General features: G+C 37.3%; 1 protein-coding gene across 11 annotated transcripts in view; it reads right to left on the bottom strand.

Annotated features, from left to right (window-relative positions):
• The window catches only part of Chl1 (cell adhesion molecule L1 like), a 208,306-nt gene that overhangs the window by 60,674 nt on the left and 129,425 nt on the right, over positions 1–18,207 (bottom strand). For 8 of the 11 annotated variants that reach the window (XM_042273729.2, XM_006994360.4, XM_076567475.1 and 5 more), the window contains 3 exons: positions 2,664–2,786; positions 1,458–1,628; positions 490–537 (listed from right to left, as the gene is read on the bottom strand). In XM_042273729.2, the coding sequence (XP_042129663.2) occupies positions 490–537; positions 1,458–1,628; positions 2,664–2,786 (342 nt within the window). The remainder of the gene's footprint in view (positions 1–489; positions 538–1,457; positions 1,629–2,663; positions 2,787–18,207) is intronic. The other 3 variants (XM_042273728.2, XM_076567478.1, XM_076567477.1) reach the window with 1 other exon arrangement.

Raw genomic sequence — 18,207 nt, 5'->3', positions numbered from 1 at the left:
GTGTTTGTCTACTTTTCTTGATATTAGACATTTATATTCTCTTTCCTTTTGTAAAGTTATCAACCTTCCATGTCATTTGTGAACTCTTAGGAGAGCCAAATTTATACGCGCGCGCGCACACACACACACACACACACACACACACTTTTATAGATATACCTAAAACTACAGATACAAATTTATATGTTAATTATGTATGATTATATATTACTTGTAGAGATAACACACACATATATTTACATATACACACAAACTCACACACACACACACACACATATATATATATATATATATATATATATATATCTTTGCTAAATTCTAAAACACAGTGGATCATAAAACTTTCTATACTAAAGGGTTACTTAACAGAAATATTTGCATTGTTTCTCATAAATTCTTGGAGTAAATAAAGGAAAAATTCAAACTGAGATGACAATGAATGACTAAAAGTAAAAATAAATGCCCAAATGCTTCACATGGACAACTTACCCTTGGAATTAATTTCTGTGGATGAACTTGAATCATTAGCATGCTTTACTGAAATAAAAAAAAAGATGGAAGAAACTAATACAAACATAATGGTAGATGCTGACATCAATAAAGTATGAAAAGTCAAGGTCATGCATTTATTTCTGAAAAATTACAAAATGAAGTACAGCCATTCCATTTGCACAATGTCTATGGGACTATATATTCATACATACATATATATACACACACACATATATGTATATATATGGAGCTTAAACTTGAAGTTGTGAAGAGACAAGTGATAATTCTATTACAGAGATTTCAGTCTACTGAAAGGCATCATAGAGAAGACCCAACACATCATATGACACAAGATAATGGAACAATCATGGACTAAATTAGACAATGAAATCGTCATGCTAAACTTCTGCTCGACCAGGGCCAATTACTCAGTCAGGAAGGTGCTGGGATTATTCTTTGCCTTTGATCTTACCACTTCACCTCCCACTAATTACTTCTCCCCTTTTGGGAATCCAGATATGCATGTGCGGATTCAAATAGGAAACAGAAAATCAATTCAGATAACTTTGTCAATTTGAGAAGGACAAAGAAAAAGGTTGATGTGATAAAAAATATAAATGGTGATTTTCTTTTGACTCAATTTTTGTCTCCTTCATTTTCAGCCTGCTGATTTATCCAAGGTCATGGTGAGCCCATGCCTGAGATGTGCCTTATGCTCACTGAAAATGAGTAGATCCTGCAGACATCAAATGAAACACATTCGTACTGTGAATTGAGATTTTATTTTCTGGCTGCCAGAGACACAGCTACTGTGGATGTGCAGCTGCAGATGCCTAGATCATTTGTAGGAAGTCTCGGGAGTTAAACAAAACAATGGTAGAAAAATGTCTTCGGAGAGAAGAATGAAATTACGCACATATTTGCATTCAGCATGAGTGAAGGAAGAATAAATCATTTGGACTTACAACTGTTCACAGTTAGTTTCATTGGCATTTTTTGTACAATCGTCCTTAATTTTGGAAATGCAGCAAAGCAACAGTAATCATTTCGACTGTCTTTTTCTTCCACATTTGCAAAGTACAGATCTCCCTTTTGGCTCATGTAAACTCTTTCATCTTGTTTAATGTGTTCTAATTCTGCAAGGAAAAAGCAAAAGTGAAACCTTGTCACTAAAATGGGCTGCCCCTTCTCACAATGCTGCATCAGATTTTTACATTTCTATTTTTTATATAATTTATATTGTGATGTCTTCTTGTCTGTTTTTCCTAGTTTTCTACAGTTTATTCTTACTGTAAGAGGAGTGAGCAAGAACACAGCTAAAAATAGGCAACAATGAAATCTTTGGAAGGCTGAGAATCTCACAGATTTGCCAGAAGTTCGGTGTTCCTTTTCTCATTACCAATTGGTCTCTACCTTTGCTATGGCTTATCTGAAAAGTGTTCAGTCCTAATGACAATCAATTATTACTTTTATTTTCTCGCGATGATATTTCTCTGAAGCTGTGCTCCTCAAAAGTTTTGTGTGAGCACCAATCATCCTGCATTGGGGAGCAGTTGTGTAATTCTAGGATGAGTGAAGGATACAGATTTTGGCTGCAGACAAGTGTAGCTTCACTAATTCTCCTCTGGCTGCTTTACAAATATGATTTTTCTATGTAACACAATGGGGAAAACACCCAGAGGGCTGCTATGAAGCATGTGACAGAAGAGGCTTTGTGGGAGGTTTCAGGAACCACCAAAGCACTTCAGAAGATAAATCACACAGGCTGACACTGTTTATAGGCCACTGATTTTTATCAGATAGAACTAAGATAAAACTGTAATACTAAACAAACAACAAACCCAAGACCCTTCAACTCTGACCTATCCTGTGTTCCAAAGATAAGGACTGTGGAAGGAAGATTTTTCACAGGTGTGTCCTATCATATGAATACTCGCCCTCCAAATATTATAAATCAAGGAATGTAATGATTTTCTATTGTTTTTATATATACATTCCAGTTTATTCTCAGGAGAAAGGGTGGAATTTCACATGTATCCAGTTTTGAAATCTATTTGATTCTACAGGATAGTCAATCACATATGAATGGTTGTTTTCATTATGTTACTTACATAGTGCATGGAATTAACAATTAATAGTGACCCAGAATGGTGGACCAGAACACTACTTACCAATATTCATCCAATAGATATGCAAAGGCGGGAGGCCTTTGGGAGGGTTGCAGGGCAGGACAATGGAATCCCCTTCCTCCACATCCAAGGGTTCAATTTTTTCTTTTGGGAATTTTGGAACACCTGATAAAATCATCACCATGAGACATGAGACACAAGATATTCACTTTTAATGTAACCTTAATATTTTCTATGTTATTAATCACCAATGACATTTTTGTCATAAAAATGAGCAAGTAAGAAATTCAGCATTTCATGTCTTTTTTCTCATATCTATCGTACAGATGCAAACACTGTTAAGAATATGGTAAGATGAGGCTGCCCCAGACCTTCTCTTCTTTTTCTGTTCCTCCAGTTCCAATCTCTGGGTCTCATCCCCAGCTCTACAGCAGAACCAGCTCTACAGCAGAACACCCTTGGCAGCCCAGCCCACTCTCATCTCCCATAGTTCCCACAGATGTTGCTCCTTCTAACTTTCCTCCCCAACTCCAACCTTTTTCCCAGACCCCAACCACCTCAGGCATGCCCTGCTAATGCAAGGGCAACCTCTCCTATAGTAATAAGTAGGCAGAAGGCAGACCCACAATTCTCCTACTGCTCCTGAGATCCAACTGCCTCCCAACTCCCCACCAGGTTCATCTCCAATTCTGAAGCAGGAAATCGGCTCTGTTTTCTCTTTCCTGTCTCAACCCATTCCCAAGAGATCACAAATACCTTCTCCTCCAACCTTCCTTATCCCAGTATCCCAGCCTCCAATACCGGCAAGCATTTCCTATGAGCATACTACCCAAGCAGGCCAGAAAAACAGGCAACACACAGCCATCACATACTCTAAAAATCCAGGGAATAAACAGAAACCAAGAAACAAAATACACCCAACAAGGACAAATCCAGAAATCATCACTTCGACCTATAACAATACCAGATCAAGTGTAAAAGACAGTAATAGGCAGGAAAATATGTCTTTACTGGAGCCCAGCTATCCTATCACATCAGGCCCTGAATATGCCAGCATAGCTGAAACACAAGAAAAAAAAAAACCCTAAAACCAAGTATATAAAGATGATAGAGGTCCTTAAAAAGGAAATTAGTAAGTACCTTAAAGAAATCCAGGAAAACACAAACAGTGTGAGGAAATTCATAAATTCTTAAAATTCTTAAAATAAATTCTTAAAGAAAGCCAGGGTAACACAAAGAAAAAGCTCGAGGAAATGAATACATCCCTTAAAGAAACCCAAGAAAACATAAACAATCAGTTGACAGAAAGGAATAAAATTGTTCAAGACCAGAAAATGAAAATAAAATTAATAAAGAAAATACAAACAAAGGGAATTCTGGAAATGAAAAATTTAGGAATTTGAATAGGAACTACAGGAGAAAGCTTCACCAACAGTATACAAGAGCATGAAGAGATAGTCTCAGGCATTGAAGATACAATAAAAGAAATGGATACATCAGTCAAAGAAAAGGTTAGGTCTAAAAAACTCCTGGCACAAAATATCTAGGAAATCTGGAGCACCATGAAAAGACTATACTTAAGAATAAAAGGAGTAGAGGATACAAAGAATTCTAGCTCAAGAGCCCAGAAGATATTTTCAACAAAATCATACAAGTAATGTCCCTAATCTAAAGGACGACATGCCTATAAAAGTATAAGGAGCATACAGAATGCCAAATAGATTATACCAGAAAAGATTATACCTTGACACATAATAATCAAAACACTAAACGTACAGAAGAAAGAAAGAATACTAAAAATGGCAAGGGAAAAAGACCAAGTAACATATAAAGGCAGACCTATTAGAATTACACCTTACTTCTTAGTGGAGATTCTAAAAGCCAGAAGGGCCTGGACTTATGTGCGGCAGACTCTAAGAGAGTACAGATGTCAGTCCAGGTTACTACTTAGCAAAACTTTTAACCAACAAAGATGGAGAAAATAAGATATTCCATGATGAAGCCAAATTTAAACACAGTCTTTCTACAAATCTAGCCCAACAGAAGGTGCTAGAAGAAAAACTCCAACCCAAGGAGGCTAACTGCATCCACGAAAACATAGACGATACATAATCTCATTTCACACCAGCAAAATCAAAAGAAGGGAAACACACACACACACACACACACACACACACACACAGAGAGAGAGAGAGAGAGAGAGAGAGAGAGAGAGAGAGAGAGAGAGGCATACATACACTCACATGTACACCACCACCATCTCTAAAAATCAGTGGTCTCAATTCCCTAATAAAAAGAAAAAGAAGCACAGAATGTTTGTGAAAATAGTATCCATCCTTCTGATGTGTCCAAGAAACATACCTCAACTTCAAGGATAAACGTAGCCTCAGGGTAAAGGGCTAGAAAAAAATATTCCAAGTGAATGGACCTAAGAATCAAGCTGGTTTAGCCATTCAGTGTATAACAAAATAAACATCAAAGCAAAACTAATCAAAAGAGATAGTAGATGACATAACATTCCCATCAAAAGAAAAGTCCACCAAGATGACCTTTCAATTCTTAACATCTATGTCCTAAAAACAAGGGACCCAAATTTAAAAAAGAAACATTACTACATCATAAACAATTTATTGACCCTCACACACTCATAGTGGGAGACTCACCAATGGATAGGTCATCCAGAAAAAAAAAAAAACTAAACATAAAAAATGCTAAACTTAACATGTTATAAACCAATTGGACATTACAGGTGATATTTACAAACTATGTCACTCAAACACTAAAGAATATACCTTTTTCTCTGCATCTCATGTAACTTTCTCCAAAGTTGACCACATTTGGATATAAATCAAGTCTCAACAGATACAAGAAAATTGAAATAAATCCCTGTATCCTATCAGACTACCAAGGATTAAATTTGGATATCATCACAGAAGCAACAGAAAGGTTACAAACTCATGGAAACTGACAAATCTCTATGGAATGAAAAGTGGTTCAAGACAGAAGAAATAAAGAAATTAAAGATTTCTAAAATTCAATGAAAATGAATACACAGCATACTCAAACTTTTGAATTCTAATGAAAGTGGTGCTAAGAGGAAAGGTCATAGCACTAAGTGCCTATGTTAATAAAACAAAACAAAACAAAAAACTGGTGTTGGCATAAAAACATATATGTTGATCAATTAAATTGGACTGAAGACCCAGACATAAATCCACACACCTACAGACATCTGAATTTTTATAAAGAAGCCAGAAAAACACAATGGAAAAAAGAAAGAATCTTCAACAAATGGTGTAAGTCAAACTGTATGTCTGCATGTAGAAGAATACAAATAGATCCATACTTATCACCCTGCACAAAACTCAAGTTCAATTGGATCAAAGACATCAACATAAAATCAGATACACTAAACCTGATAGAAGAGAAGAGAAAATGAGGAAAAGCTTTGATCTCATTGGAGGAGAAAACTTGCTGAATAGAACACCGATAGCAGTTAATAAATGGGACCTTATGGAACTGAAAAGCTTCTGCAAGGCAAAGGACACTGCCATTCCATCAGAGCGGCAGCCTACAGAATAGGAAAAGATTTTTTTTACCAACTCCACATCCACAATAGAGGAGTAATATCAAAAATATATAAAGAACTCAAGGAATTAGATATCAAAAAGCAAATTCTCCAATTTTAAAATGGGATACTGATATAAACAGAGAATTCACAACAGAGGAATCTCAATGGCTAAGGAACACTTGCAGGATTGTTCAACATCCTTAGGAAATGAAACATCAAGGAAATGCAAATAAAAACTACTTCGAGATTCCACCTTATATCTATCAGAATGCCCAAGATCAATAACACAAGTACCAGGTCATACTGGAGAGGATGTTGAGCAAGGGGAGCATTCCTCCATTGCTGGTGGAAGTACAACTTTGTACAACCATTATGTAAATCAATATGGCAGTTCCTCAGAAAATTGGGAATCGATCTACCTCAGCATTGCTTGGCCAAAAACTCAACTGAAAGCAACCTAGTCCCACCACTGGAAGCCTCACCTAGAAATGACCAATTGAGACTCTGTAACCCTCACAATTAAGAGTCCTTATTAAGATCACCTTCATAGATGCCAGGGAATTTCCAGTGCACTAGTTTTCCACACCACCTCACAAATGCCCCACCCCAATTCCTGTAGTCTCTCCCAGAACTCTCTCCCTCCATCCCATTTCCCCCTCAACCTGATTTCCCCTCAATGATCTTCAGCCACCCCCAGTCTGCCTGTAAAATGCATTTTATTTCCCCCTCCCAGGGAGATCCCTGCATTGCCCCCTAGAGAACCTCCTCTTTACCTAACCTCTCTAGGTCTATAGATTGTAGCTTGATTATCATTTGCTTAATGATTAATAGATCCTTATAAGTGAAAACACATTTCTTCTCTATACAACTACATGTTCTATGTCTCTCTACCCACTCAGCTACATCTCTCTTTCAACACACACACACACACACACACACACACACACACACACACACACACACACTGCACAGCTCTTTACACAGTTCCTTCACATTCTTCCTCTCATAGCCAAACTCAGCATACATATGAGTTACATTTTCAGGGTCACAAAGCACTTCTAGAGTAAACAATCAGAGATAGAGCCTGAGTGATACATACATAAGGAATGCCATGGTTTCTCTCAGGCTAGGAAGGTCACATTGACCGGCTAATGAGTAGCACTTGGCCAAGCACATAGCCTGAGTGGTTAGCATTCACAGACAGAGAATGATATTGAAATTCAGGACTTAACAAGAACAGTTAGTAGGCTGAAACTTAAATGGTTGTGTTACATGCAGAAAGAGAATTATTGCAGAGGGTTATGTCTACCAAAGTTGTTTCAAGTCTGACCTTGATTCAGCAATAAACACCTGGAACTTATGCTTGTATATTCTCTGCAGAGGCAGCTAGTCTGTTTTGAATTTGTTCTGAATTCTAAAATTAGCTGTCTTTGTGATTGAGAACACTGTTACTTTCCTCTGTTAGTTATGAAATATATTCTAGTATTATTTTTATTCATCAAAATTATATAGCTTAAACAGAAATCATCTTCCTGACCATACACAACTAAAAGTGTGCACAATAGATGGACTATTTTCACAAGAGAAACACATAACAGTGGGGTGAATACACATAGTTGTTTTTAGGAAAGAAATGCAGTGGTACACGGGAGAAATTATAGACAAAAGCAAATTGTAATTTACTTGGCTTTGCCAAGTGGGGCTCCATGTCTGGTGAGTGAACCTGTTAAATACTAGTTGTCACCTGCTGTATACTCCCACAGCCCTCATCAGGCTATTATTGAAGCCAGAATGAACACAGTTGAGCAAGTGTCCTTCTGGTAAAATGGAGTGCCCTTTGGGTATATGTCCAAGAGTGGTGTAGTTTCTCCACAAGAAGGAACCCAGACCCAACACTGCTTATCTAACTAAGACTAGATAGCCTAGAGTTCAATGGTAAAAGCAAACACTACTGGTCTTAACAGAAATCAATTAAAATAATTCCTATTGATATTCTACTATCCTCATAGATCAGTGCCTTATCCAGTCATCATCAGAGAGGCTTCCTTTGGCAGAAGATGGGAACAGATGAAGTGACTCACAGCCAGACATGCAGAGAGAAAGAGTCTAAATTGGAGGTTTCCTTCAAATCCCCCCTCTCAGAGCTCAGGGAATCCCTTGGCCATGGTAGTATAAAGAATATAAGAGCCAAAGGGATTGGAATGCACCAGAAGAACAAGGCCCTCTAAATCAACAAAGGAAGGTTAATATGACTTCACAGAGACTGAAGCAGAAAGCAAAGGGCCTACATACATGGGCCTGCACCAGGTCCTCTGGGAATATATTCTAGCTATTAGCTTAGTATTTGTATGGGACTTTTAACTGAGAATGAGGAGGTCTCTGACTCTTGTGCCTGCTCTAGAGACTCTTTTCCTCCTATGTCAAACCTTAGTATGATAGCTTTTGCTTCATGTTATTATATTTTATTGTGTCATGTTTAGTTGTTATTTATTAGAAGCTTGTTCTTTTCTAATGAAAAACAGAGTGGATCCAGAGGTAAGGGAAGGTGGAGGAGGACCTGGAGAAACTTCATTCAGGATATATTGTATGATAAAAGGATCTATTCTCAATAAAAGGGAAAAATAGCCTGGCATGAGTTTTTGTACACTTTCAAGGTCCTGTTTGGACACATGAGATGGTGCATTGGGGTAAGCCTGACAACCTGAGTTTATTCTCTGGAACCCAATGGTAGAAGGAGAAAACTGATTTCTAAAGTTGTCCTATGGCCTCCACACATGTGCTCTGATACAACAGAGAGAGAGAGAGAGAGAGAGAGAGAGAGAGAGAGAGAGAGAGAGAGAGAGAGAGAGAGAGAGAAGAGAAGAGAGAGAGAGAGAGAGAGAGAGAGAGAGAGAGAGAGAGAGAGAGCAGAACAAAACATTAAAAATATTTCTGTATGGTAAAATCCTGAACCAAAATATTTTGCACAGGATTTGTTCATTTTAGTTCCCACAGACGTGATAGCATCTTTCTTCAAACACTGGGATTTCTTCTGTTAGTTTCATGTTACTTAGTGCTGGATTTATTGCAAAGTCAGTAAACATGATTGGCAAATACTCTATTCAGATAATAAATTATACTAAACAAACAAATCAAAGCTCACATGAAGAAAAGGGAAACACAACGAAGAGCAAATTTGACCATTCTAAATTGCAAAGAGAGCCACCCATCTTGAGATCACTCAAATAGATGCAATTTAAAATGAGATAGAACTGATGTTGGAATGGAGGATAATTCACTCTATTGTTTCCTCTCCATGCTGGAATCAGTTTCCGAGGAGCCAAGTATGAAATGAATGCATGTTAGAACCTCACATGACTGGCATCCAACACCAATAATCCAAGTTCATGTAAATATTTACACCTATATGGATATTCAAAATGTATTCCTGAACATTATATAGCTTTCTTCCAACTCCATGAGGGCAGACTTTTGTTTTGTGGATTCACACAGGTTCTGATTCAGGACAATGGTTAGAGGATGACATTTACCAACAGTCCTGGCCTAATGAGATTTTTTTTAAAAAAATATGTGTTCTACATTTTTTTTTATACTTAAGCAGTGATTCACAAAATAATACCATATTTTCTGGAAATCTAAGGCATTTCTTTTTTAAAAATCTCAATATTGCACATATCTTGCTAGTCTCTACAAAATTTATTTTGAGAACTGCTGTCCATTTCCTCTGTATTTATCACAAACCTCTTTAGCCACATCCCATTCTCAGTCTTCAGGGCAATTAGCTGACATTTTGTTGTATCCAGGTTTACAGCTGTTTACAGGGAATTGTTTTTTTGAATAAATTCAAGGAGTTTTCCAAGCCAAGTATTGTAGGGGGCAGTAGTCTATTAGAGAATCACAGCAAGACGGGCAGGAAAGCATCAGTATCTACACTTTCAGCCATATGCCATATACACTTTCATTCCCTCTTGGTCACTACACTTATGCCAGATTTTTTTTTTTTGAGACAGTGGCAAGATATGTGAATTACAGCTATCCTCAAACCATGCTTTTGCTGTTGGTGCCATGAAGTTCCTAATTAAAGACAAAGATTGCATAGTACTTCACAGTTAACACCGCAATGATAAAATAATATGCCAGCTAAAGCTCTGGCATTGATTGACAGGAAACACACCTTACACATATGCAAAATTAATAAATGTGTTACATACTTAAACTTTAAATTCTAACAATTTATTTGGTGTCATCTGCCACATTGAGGCCAAGTGTACACTGGCCATGTTTGGGTTTTGATGAATCTGTTTACATTCAGAACCAAAGAACAATATGGGAAGAGAAACACACATAGGAAAAATGAATGGGTATCTTATTTTTATCTAATATGCAAACAATCCAGTGCTTAATGTGAATACCCAGATTGCTAGAAGTAGATAATTAATAAGATATATGAATCATTAGTTGGAAATCTGCTCCCTCAAAGCATGCAGAAAGGTCTAATAATTCAGACAGATAATACAGTCAGTGAAATGCTAGCATCCTTACATTAATTATATCTAGATTATGAAATTCTAGTTCCCAAACTGTAAACATATAGTTAGTTCAGTGAGCATCTAATCCATCCATAATATAATGGAAAAGAAAAGACAATTTATAAGTCTTCCAAGCCCTTAAACACATGCTGTAAATCTTCAGAACAGTTTTTAACTAAAGATGAAATTAGTATCAGGATACGAGGAAGATTATATATCCTCTAATTTAAGGTCACAGAGGAAATATTAGAAACAAAATTAATTATTCTGGGTTGTTTCATTTTTCTGTGACCTTGAATCTTTTAGCATTCACTATAGAAGAGCATGAACATTTAACATTTACAGTAAACATTCTTTGTTGCTTTCTGTTATTGTGATAAATGTCATGAACCAAAGCAACCTGGAGGAGGAGAGGGTATATTGGGATTATACCTGCAGGTCACAGTCCATTACTGAGAGAAGTGAGAACAGGAATTCAAGCAGGAACTACATTAGAAACCAGGAGGGATACTGCTGATTGGTTTATCTCTTGCTCATGCTCAGCTAGCTTTCTTATATAGCCTAGACCAGCCTATGGGTGGTGTTACCCACAGCAGGTTGCATCTCCCAACAGCAATCTTAATTCAAAATGACCTCTCACAGACATGACCACAGGCCAATCTGATCAGAGCAATTGCTCAATTGTAGTTCTTTCTTCCCAGATGACTCTAGGTTGTGTAACGTTTATGATGAAAACTAACCAGCACAATGTTGCTGTTATATTAAATTATATAATTCAGCAGCAGTCATTGAGCCAATTCTAATTCAGGCAGAGAGATGATTCTATGGAAAACCACTCTGAAAGTGATTGACTGACTGTAGTTCACTGGTAATAACCACAGAATTATTTATTGAGGACAAATACAATATGTTTAGTCTTAAATAATAGTTTGTGCTCATGTGAGGCAATTCCATCCCTTTTGCTTGCTCTCACAGTTCTAAGGAGCCCTCCATCATCACCAAAACACAATCATTTAGATTAGATTTGATACTGAGTGGTCTTCCTGGAAAGGATCAGAATCCACCTACTCATCACTGTCCACCTAAGCAGGGCTTAAAATGTGTTCAGAATTCCCATAACCCAGTGTGGATGAAATCAACCTCCTGTTTACATGACAATACTGCAGATCTATTAGCACCAGCAATTGAAGCGTTTGGCAACTTCCCACTCTTCATGATTCCCTGATGGGTCCTCTTCACGTCCATCATTCAGCACAGTGTACTGATCTCCAGCATTCACTCACAAATGTGAGCTACACTTTGCTATGTTCACTTCAATTCTCCCAACATTCAGAGAAAACAATATCTTCTTACGGAGCAGAGAAAACATCTGACAAAAGTTGGCTGTCTAGAGTAAAGATTCTCAAAATGTGGGTAGCGACCCCCATAGGGTCTCATAGCAGATTATGATTCATAATAGTAGCAAATTACAGTTATGAAGTAGCAATGAAATAATTTTATGGTTGGGGGTCATCACAACATGAGGAACTGGATTAAGGAGTCACAGCATTGAGAAGGTTGAGAACTACTGGTCTAGAGGGTTTTCTAGGATAAACTGGGGAATATTGAAACTGTTTTAATATTAGATTATTATTTTTTCATTTAAAGTAACTAGAACAGATGCAAATGATAGCTTACAAACTCAAAAGCGCAAAGCAAAAATTTAGTACAGGCTATGACAGATCAGGAGAGTATATGGAGAAAGTTCATTAGCAACCTGAAGGATGTTTAGTATTAGGCAGCCAAAGTATAGACATTTATTTCCTCAGTTTAAACTCTGATGATTAAAAAGAAGGGGAAAGAGCTTCCTTCTCCTCACATACCCCAGTTACAGCCACAGGATGTAGACATTCTTGTTTGGTTTGCTGTGGTCTCCCAAGTCACTAATGCTAAGGTTCAGGGAAGCAACCCTCAAATGCCCATGTGTTCAAAGCTAAGTCTCCATGACCACTACTGGGAGATGCTAGAACTTTAGAGAGGTGAGGCTTAATGGTAAGTTTTTAGGGACTGTGATCTTGAAGAGAATTTTGTAACTGTGGTCCTTTCTCTTTCTCCTTACTTCCTAGATCACAATATAGGCAGGTTTTATTCTACCTCATTTTCCCATCACAATGTGCTTCCAATAATCTGGACCAAAGCATTAAGGCCATCCCATCATGGACTGAATAATATAAAAATGTGAACCAAACTAACATTTTTGTCTTTATAAACTGATTATCTCAGAGATTTTGCTATAGTGGCAGAAAGCTGATGAATACAAGTAGGAAAATGGCTCAAACAGGAAGGGAACCTAGTAATGACTTGTTGACTAATTCACTGACTGAGGCTTTATGCCATAGATATCCCATTTAGTGAAAAGATTGGTCATGCATGCATAACAGATGCAATCTATTTGTTGGTCTTTTCCTCTTATCCACTCCCAAACAAACTCAACTATGATACTATAAAAATAGAAAACCAAGCATTGTGACTAAAAATCTTCTTTATACTAAATATCAACTTGATAACTGAGAGAGAAAAACCCTAAAACTAGAACCATCAAGCTTCCATCAATAAGAAAATAACAACAATTCCCTGCAGCTTAAGAGAAAATCTATTGTTTAGTGAGGAAGCTTGAAATGGTCCTATTCATGAACTCCAAAGGACTGGAGTGGAGGTCAGATGATGAAGTATTTTCAAGACAGCCTAGAAACGATTTGTAAGAAATCTAATTCTTTGTTCTTGTTTCTGCTGCAGTAAAGAAAGTGCAATTACCTACATTAAAGCCCTGATCTTTGATCCACCACCTCTTAACTGCAACACTGTCATATTCTGACAAGAATTATCCTCATACTACCATCATTCCACTGATAATGCTTAGGTAATGAGAGAAAATATTTTTAAAACCTGTTAATTTATCTTATATGCAACTGCCCCATTTCTCTCCTGCAGTGTGTATAGCTATTGTCGTGTTTGTTTGTTTCCATAGCAACCACTTGAATTCAGATTAAGGACCACCCCAAAACCTTGTCTTTTACGATATAGATTTAATCTTTCTTTCATCCTATATTTCTAACCTCATTTCAGTTAAAATATGTATAATAGAGACACAGATTTATGAAAACATACATAAAGCAGTCCCCAGGCCAGGAAAAATCAGTGTACATTTGGAAAAATGTAAATTTTAATTTTGAATATGTTCGTTGTGAGGTTTGCTGAATCCAAAGGAGCAGAAACCAAGATTAGAGAACGCTGACTATTTATTAGGTAGTTTCTTGACTTTCAGTCACAATGTTCATGACAATATTTTTTGATCACACATTTATAGACATTTCTAACTAAATGTCATTTCAAATTAACTCCAAAATGAAGTCTCAAAATCTACCCATTGTTACTCTGTCCATTACTTCTGTTGTATCAGCCCAAACCTGGGATAGGCACTTTAGCAGCACTACCACGTCACAGGTAGGTTTGTTCTGAATACATAAAGTGACAATTAGTGAAATAAACTCAGATGACACAAAGGAAGAAAGATACACAATGGAAACTCTTTTGCACACTGTCCACTCCACCAAGAGCATTACCAACTTCCACATGGTGCTGACCCCAGTCTCTTCCAGCTCCACTGATGATAATTATTATCTTCAATTCTGTGTTCAGTAGTCCCTTGTTATTCATTAAAAATTTTCCAAGTAAAATTTTATTCCTAATCAATTTTATTCCTATCAATTTTATTCCTATTCATGTGGATTTACAAACTTGAAACTAAAGTTAAAATTACACCATACACATTTCTATAAGATTTGTTTTTTATAACTCCAAGTATTCTTGATCCTTTATATTGTTGAGACATAGTTTCTGCAAGCTTATATGATAATTTATTTATATTACACACTGAATTTACACCTCTCCCAAAAAGTTAAACTTGTGTTAAACATTCCACAAGGCTGACTAACTGATAGAACTTCAGTGATTGTGGAGAAAGGGAATATTGCAAGTCCAGAACTAAATTATCTCTAGCCTCCTTCATTGCCCACCTTTGTGTTACCTCTAACACCCTGTGACCAATGCAAAAATTCTTATAAAATATACAAAAAGATCACTAGCACTCTCCAAACTAAAGCCTATGAATGACACCAGACAGCATCTGATGTCTGTAGCAGAGATTTTCTCACTGCACTGTAACCTACCTGCCTGATGTACCCACCAACATGTTCTTAAAATTCCTTGATTTGTGATTTTCTTTGTTCCATTACCACAAAAATGTCATCAACTTTTGCCAGACTAGAATGTGGTATTTGGGGCAACCTGGATCTGTGTTGTCAAGCTATCATCAGTCAGAAGTGGCTCTAGAATAAACTTCCCCTGTGATGTGAGACCCAAGTCTTTGCAATAGTACATTCCACTAGGAGTGAATTGTTAGATTTCCCGTGTCTGTGCGTGATACATATGTACAAAGAGATAAATGATTATAAAGCAAACACACAAATGCTGGTGCCCCCAAAATACCTGTTGTGTGGGGAAAAATCACAAACACCTGAGTAAGGAAAATGGGGGAACCTAGGTGAATATATCTTTAAGGAGGTGGGGACAAAACATCCTAAGAGAAAGGACTGAAATATGTCTTCATTGTACCTATATCTTTTGTTTTTTTTTTTTTTTTTGTTTTGTTTTGTTTTGTTTTTCAAGACAGGGTTTCTCTATGTAGCTTTGGAGCAGGGAACTCACTCTGTAGCCCAGGCTGGCCTCGAACTCACAGAGATCCGCCTGCCTCTGCCTCCCGAGTGCTGTACCTATATCTTAAGGTGAAGCCCTAACAGGAGAGGGGACACTAAAGAGAGTCACAAGTGCCCTTCCCTTGGGCCGCTACACTGTTGTCTTTTTTCTACTTGTAAATTTACTGTTTAACAGCAATACAGAACTCAAAACTGAATTTAATTGATGAAAAGAAATTTAATTGATGAAAAGAAATTTAATTGATGAAAAGAAATTTAATTGATGAAAAGAAATGAAGAGAGGAAAAGAAAAGGAAGGGAGGATGTAGATGTAACCAACCGTCTTATTAAATAAGAAACACAGAAACAATGTAAAAGAGAAAGCCGAGGAGTCAGAGCTCAGAGCTAAAATCTCACCCTTCTTCCTGCTGTCCCAGCTTCGCGAAAAGAGACCTACTTCCTGTCGGTTCGTTTTTTTTAAAGTATGTTGTTCTGCCTTCTCATTGGTTGTAAACCCAAACACATGACTGCCTCGTCACTGTCTGAATGTACAGCCCCCTAGGTCTTAAAGGCATATGTCTCCAATGCTGACTGTATCCCTGAACACACAGAGATCTTATGGGATTAAAGGCGTGTGCCACCACCGCCACACTCTTGCTATGGCTCTAATAGCTCTGACCCTGAACACACAGATATCTATGGGATTAAAGGCGTGTGCCACCACCACTACACTCTTGCTATGGCTCTAATAGCTCTGATCCCCAGACAACTTTATTTATTAACATACAATCAAAATAATATTTCAGTACAATTAGATTACCACCACAGGAGGAAGGAAGGAAGGAAAGAAGGAAGGAAGGAAGGAAGGAAGGAAGGAAGGAAGGAAGGAAGGAAGGAAGGAAGGAAGGAAGGAAAGAAGGAAGGAAAGAGCCCACTTTATACACCTATCAAAGGAATGAAACTGGAAACAGATCTCAGCCAAATCCAGAATGATGGATTATTGCCTCCACAAAACCAAGTCATTTCATTTTCTCTTAAAAAATTCAGGAACTTTAAAACTCTTGTTTCAATTATCTCAGACTGAATAAAAGCTATTGATCTCTGGGTATACTGTTACAAGATTCCCACTAAAGTCATAAATACATGCCATCTCCAAATTTCTATAGTTTGCTTCCCATTTTTTTTAAATCAGATTTTACAATGTTTTCCCTGTTAGTGGTTAAGCCATGAACACACCCAGAACACTCAGAAGAGTTAAGATGCTCAACTAGCTAGAATGCCAAATGCAGGGCCCTGAGGGTCCACTAGGAAGTGTTATATTCCAGCTAGAGCTGGAGTGGGGAGGGGAGAAAGTAAGGGAAGGGGGGAAGGGAGGGTAAGGACAAGGATGGGAGAGAGGGACAGAGGGAGGGAAGGTGGGAGAGAGAGAGGGGGGACAGAGGACAAGAGGGAGGGAGGAAGGGAGGAAAGCAAAGGAAAAGGAGAGAGAAAGGAGAGGAGAATGAGGAGAGGTGGAAGAATGAGAGAAAGATTGAGGGAAGAACTCAACTTCTCACTGTTTTCATTCTAGTAAGTGTGGTTTGTCTCTGGGTTTATCAAACTTCCATATGGCCAATTCAGTTTGCTTAATCCCACTCAAAACCACACTGACCTAATTATTTATGGTTATACTGAGGCCTGATTTTCTGATAAGCCAAGTCTTTGCTACATTTAATCCTTTAGCATTTTCAAATTGTTCTTTGTATTCTGTGTATTTTTCATTCATCTGCTCACATTTCATAAACATACAGGCAGATAAACAAGAATTCCGAGTAAAACTATCGTGTGTCAATTAAGGATGGATGAACATTTTAACTCTGTTGAGTCTTCTGACCCATAAAAATTGTTTATTCAGTCTCTGTTTATCTAGATCATGTCATGATATTTGTGTTTATGGTGTGGTGTGTGTGTGTGTGTGTGTGTGTGTGTGTGTGTGTGTGTGTGTGTGTGTGGCAAAGGTAATTTAGTGTCTTTCTTGATATCACTCCACCATACTTTTTGAGACAGGTTCTCCCATTGAACTAGACTGGCTAGACAATGAGATCCAGGATCTGTCTCTTTTTCTGTCCTCACTAGGGCACTGACATTACAGGCACAAGCCACAGTGATGGCAGCTTCCTACATTCAGAGGTTCTCATGCTCACATGGCAAGCACTTTACTGATGGAACCATCTCTTCAGACCCCATTTTCCTCTTTAGTAACAATGTATGTGTCTCATAGTAAATGTTGTATATCATTAGAATTAGTTTTACACACACACACACACACACACACACACACCACAACCTTCTCTTACCATAAGTTAGCTCATTCATTTTCATTCTAAAGCTATGTTACATAATAAACCTCTGTCATTAATGTCCATTATTGTTCCTTCTCAGATAAGTTTGAAAGACATTGAATATTCCTCTAAATAATGCTGCCATGGTAGCAATGTATCTCAAGCAGATTTTTCCAAACCATCATTTTCACTGTTTTCCCTAATATTTCATATTTGATCTGTGAGTTAGAAATATATTATTTAGTTTTCAAAAATAGGAGACTTTTATTGTACTTTTGTCATTGATTTCAGATTCAATTACATTTTGATTATATTCTCTTTATAGCCCAACAGATCACCAATTTTACCATTTCTTCCCCAAAACATGAAATAATTCATTCCACAGTTTAGGTATGATATTCCATACATTTTCATTAGTTGCAGCTTATACCT

Source organism: Peromyscus maniculatus, chromosome 3 (genome assembly GCF_049852395.1).
Source record: "Peromyscus maniculatus bairdii isolate BWxNUB_F1_BW_parent chromosome 3, HU_Pman_BW_mat_3.1, whole genome shotgun sequence".
Taxonomy (NCBI): Eukaryota; Metazoa; Chordata; class Mammalia; order Rodentia; family Cricetidae; genus Peromyscus; species Peromyscus maniculatus.
Note: the sequence above shows the minus strand (reverse complement) of the source record. Positions and strands in the feature narration are given on the sequence as shown.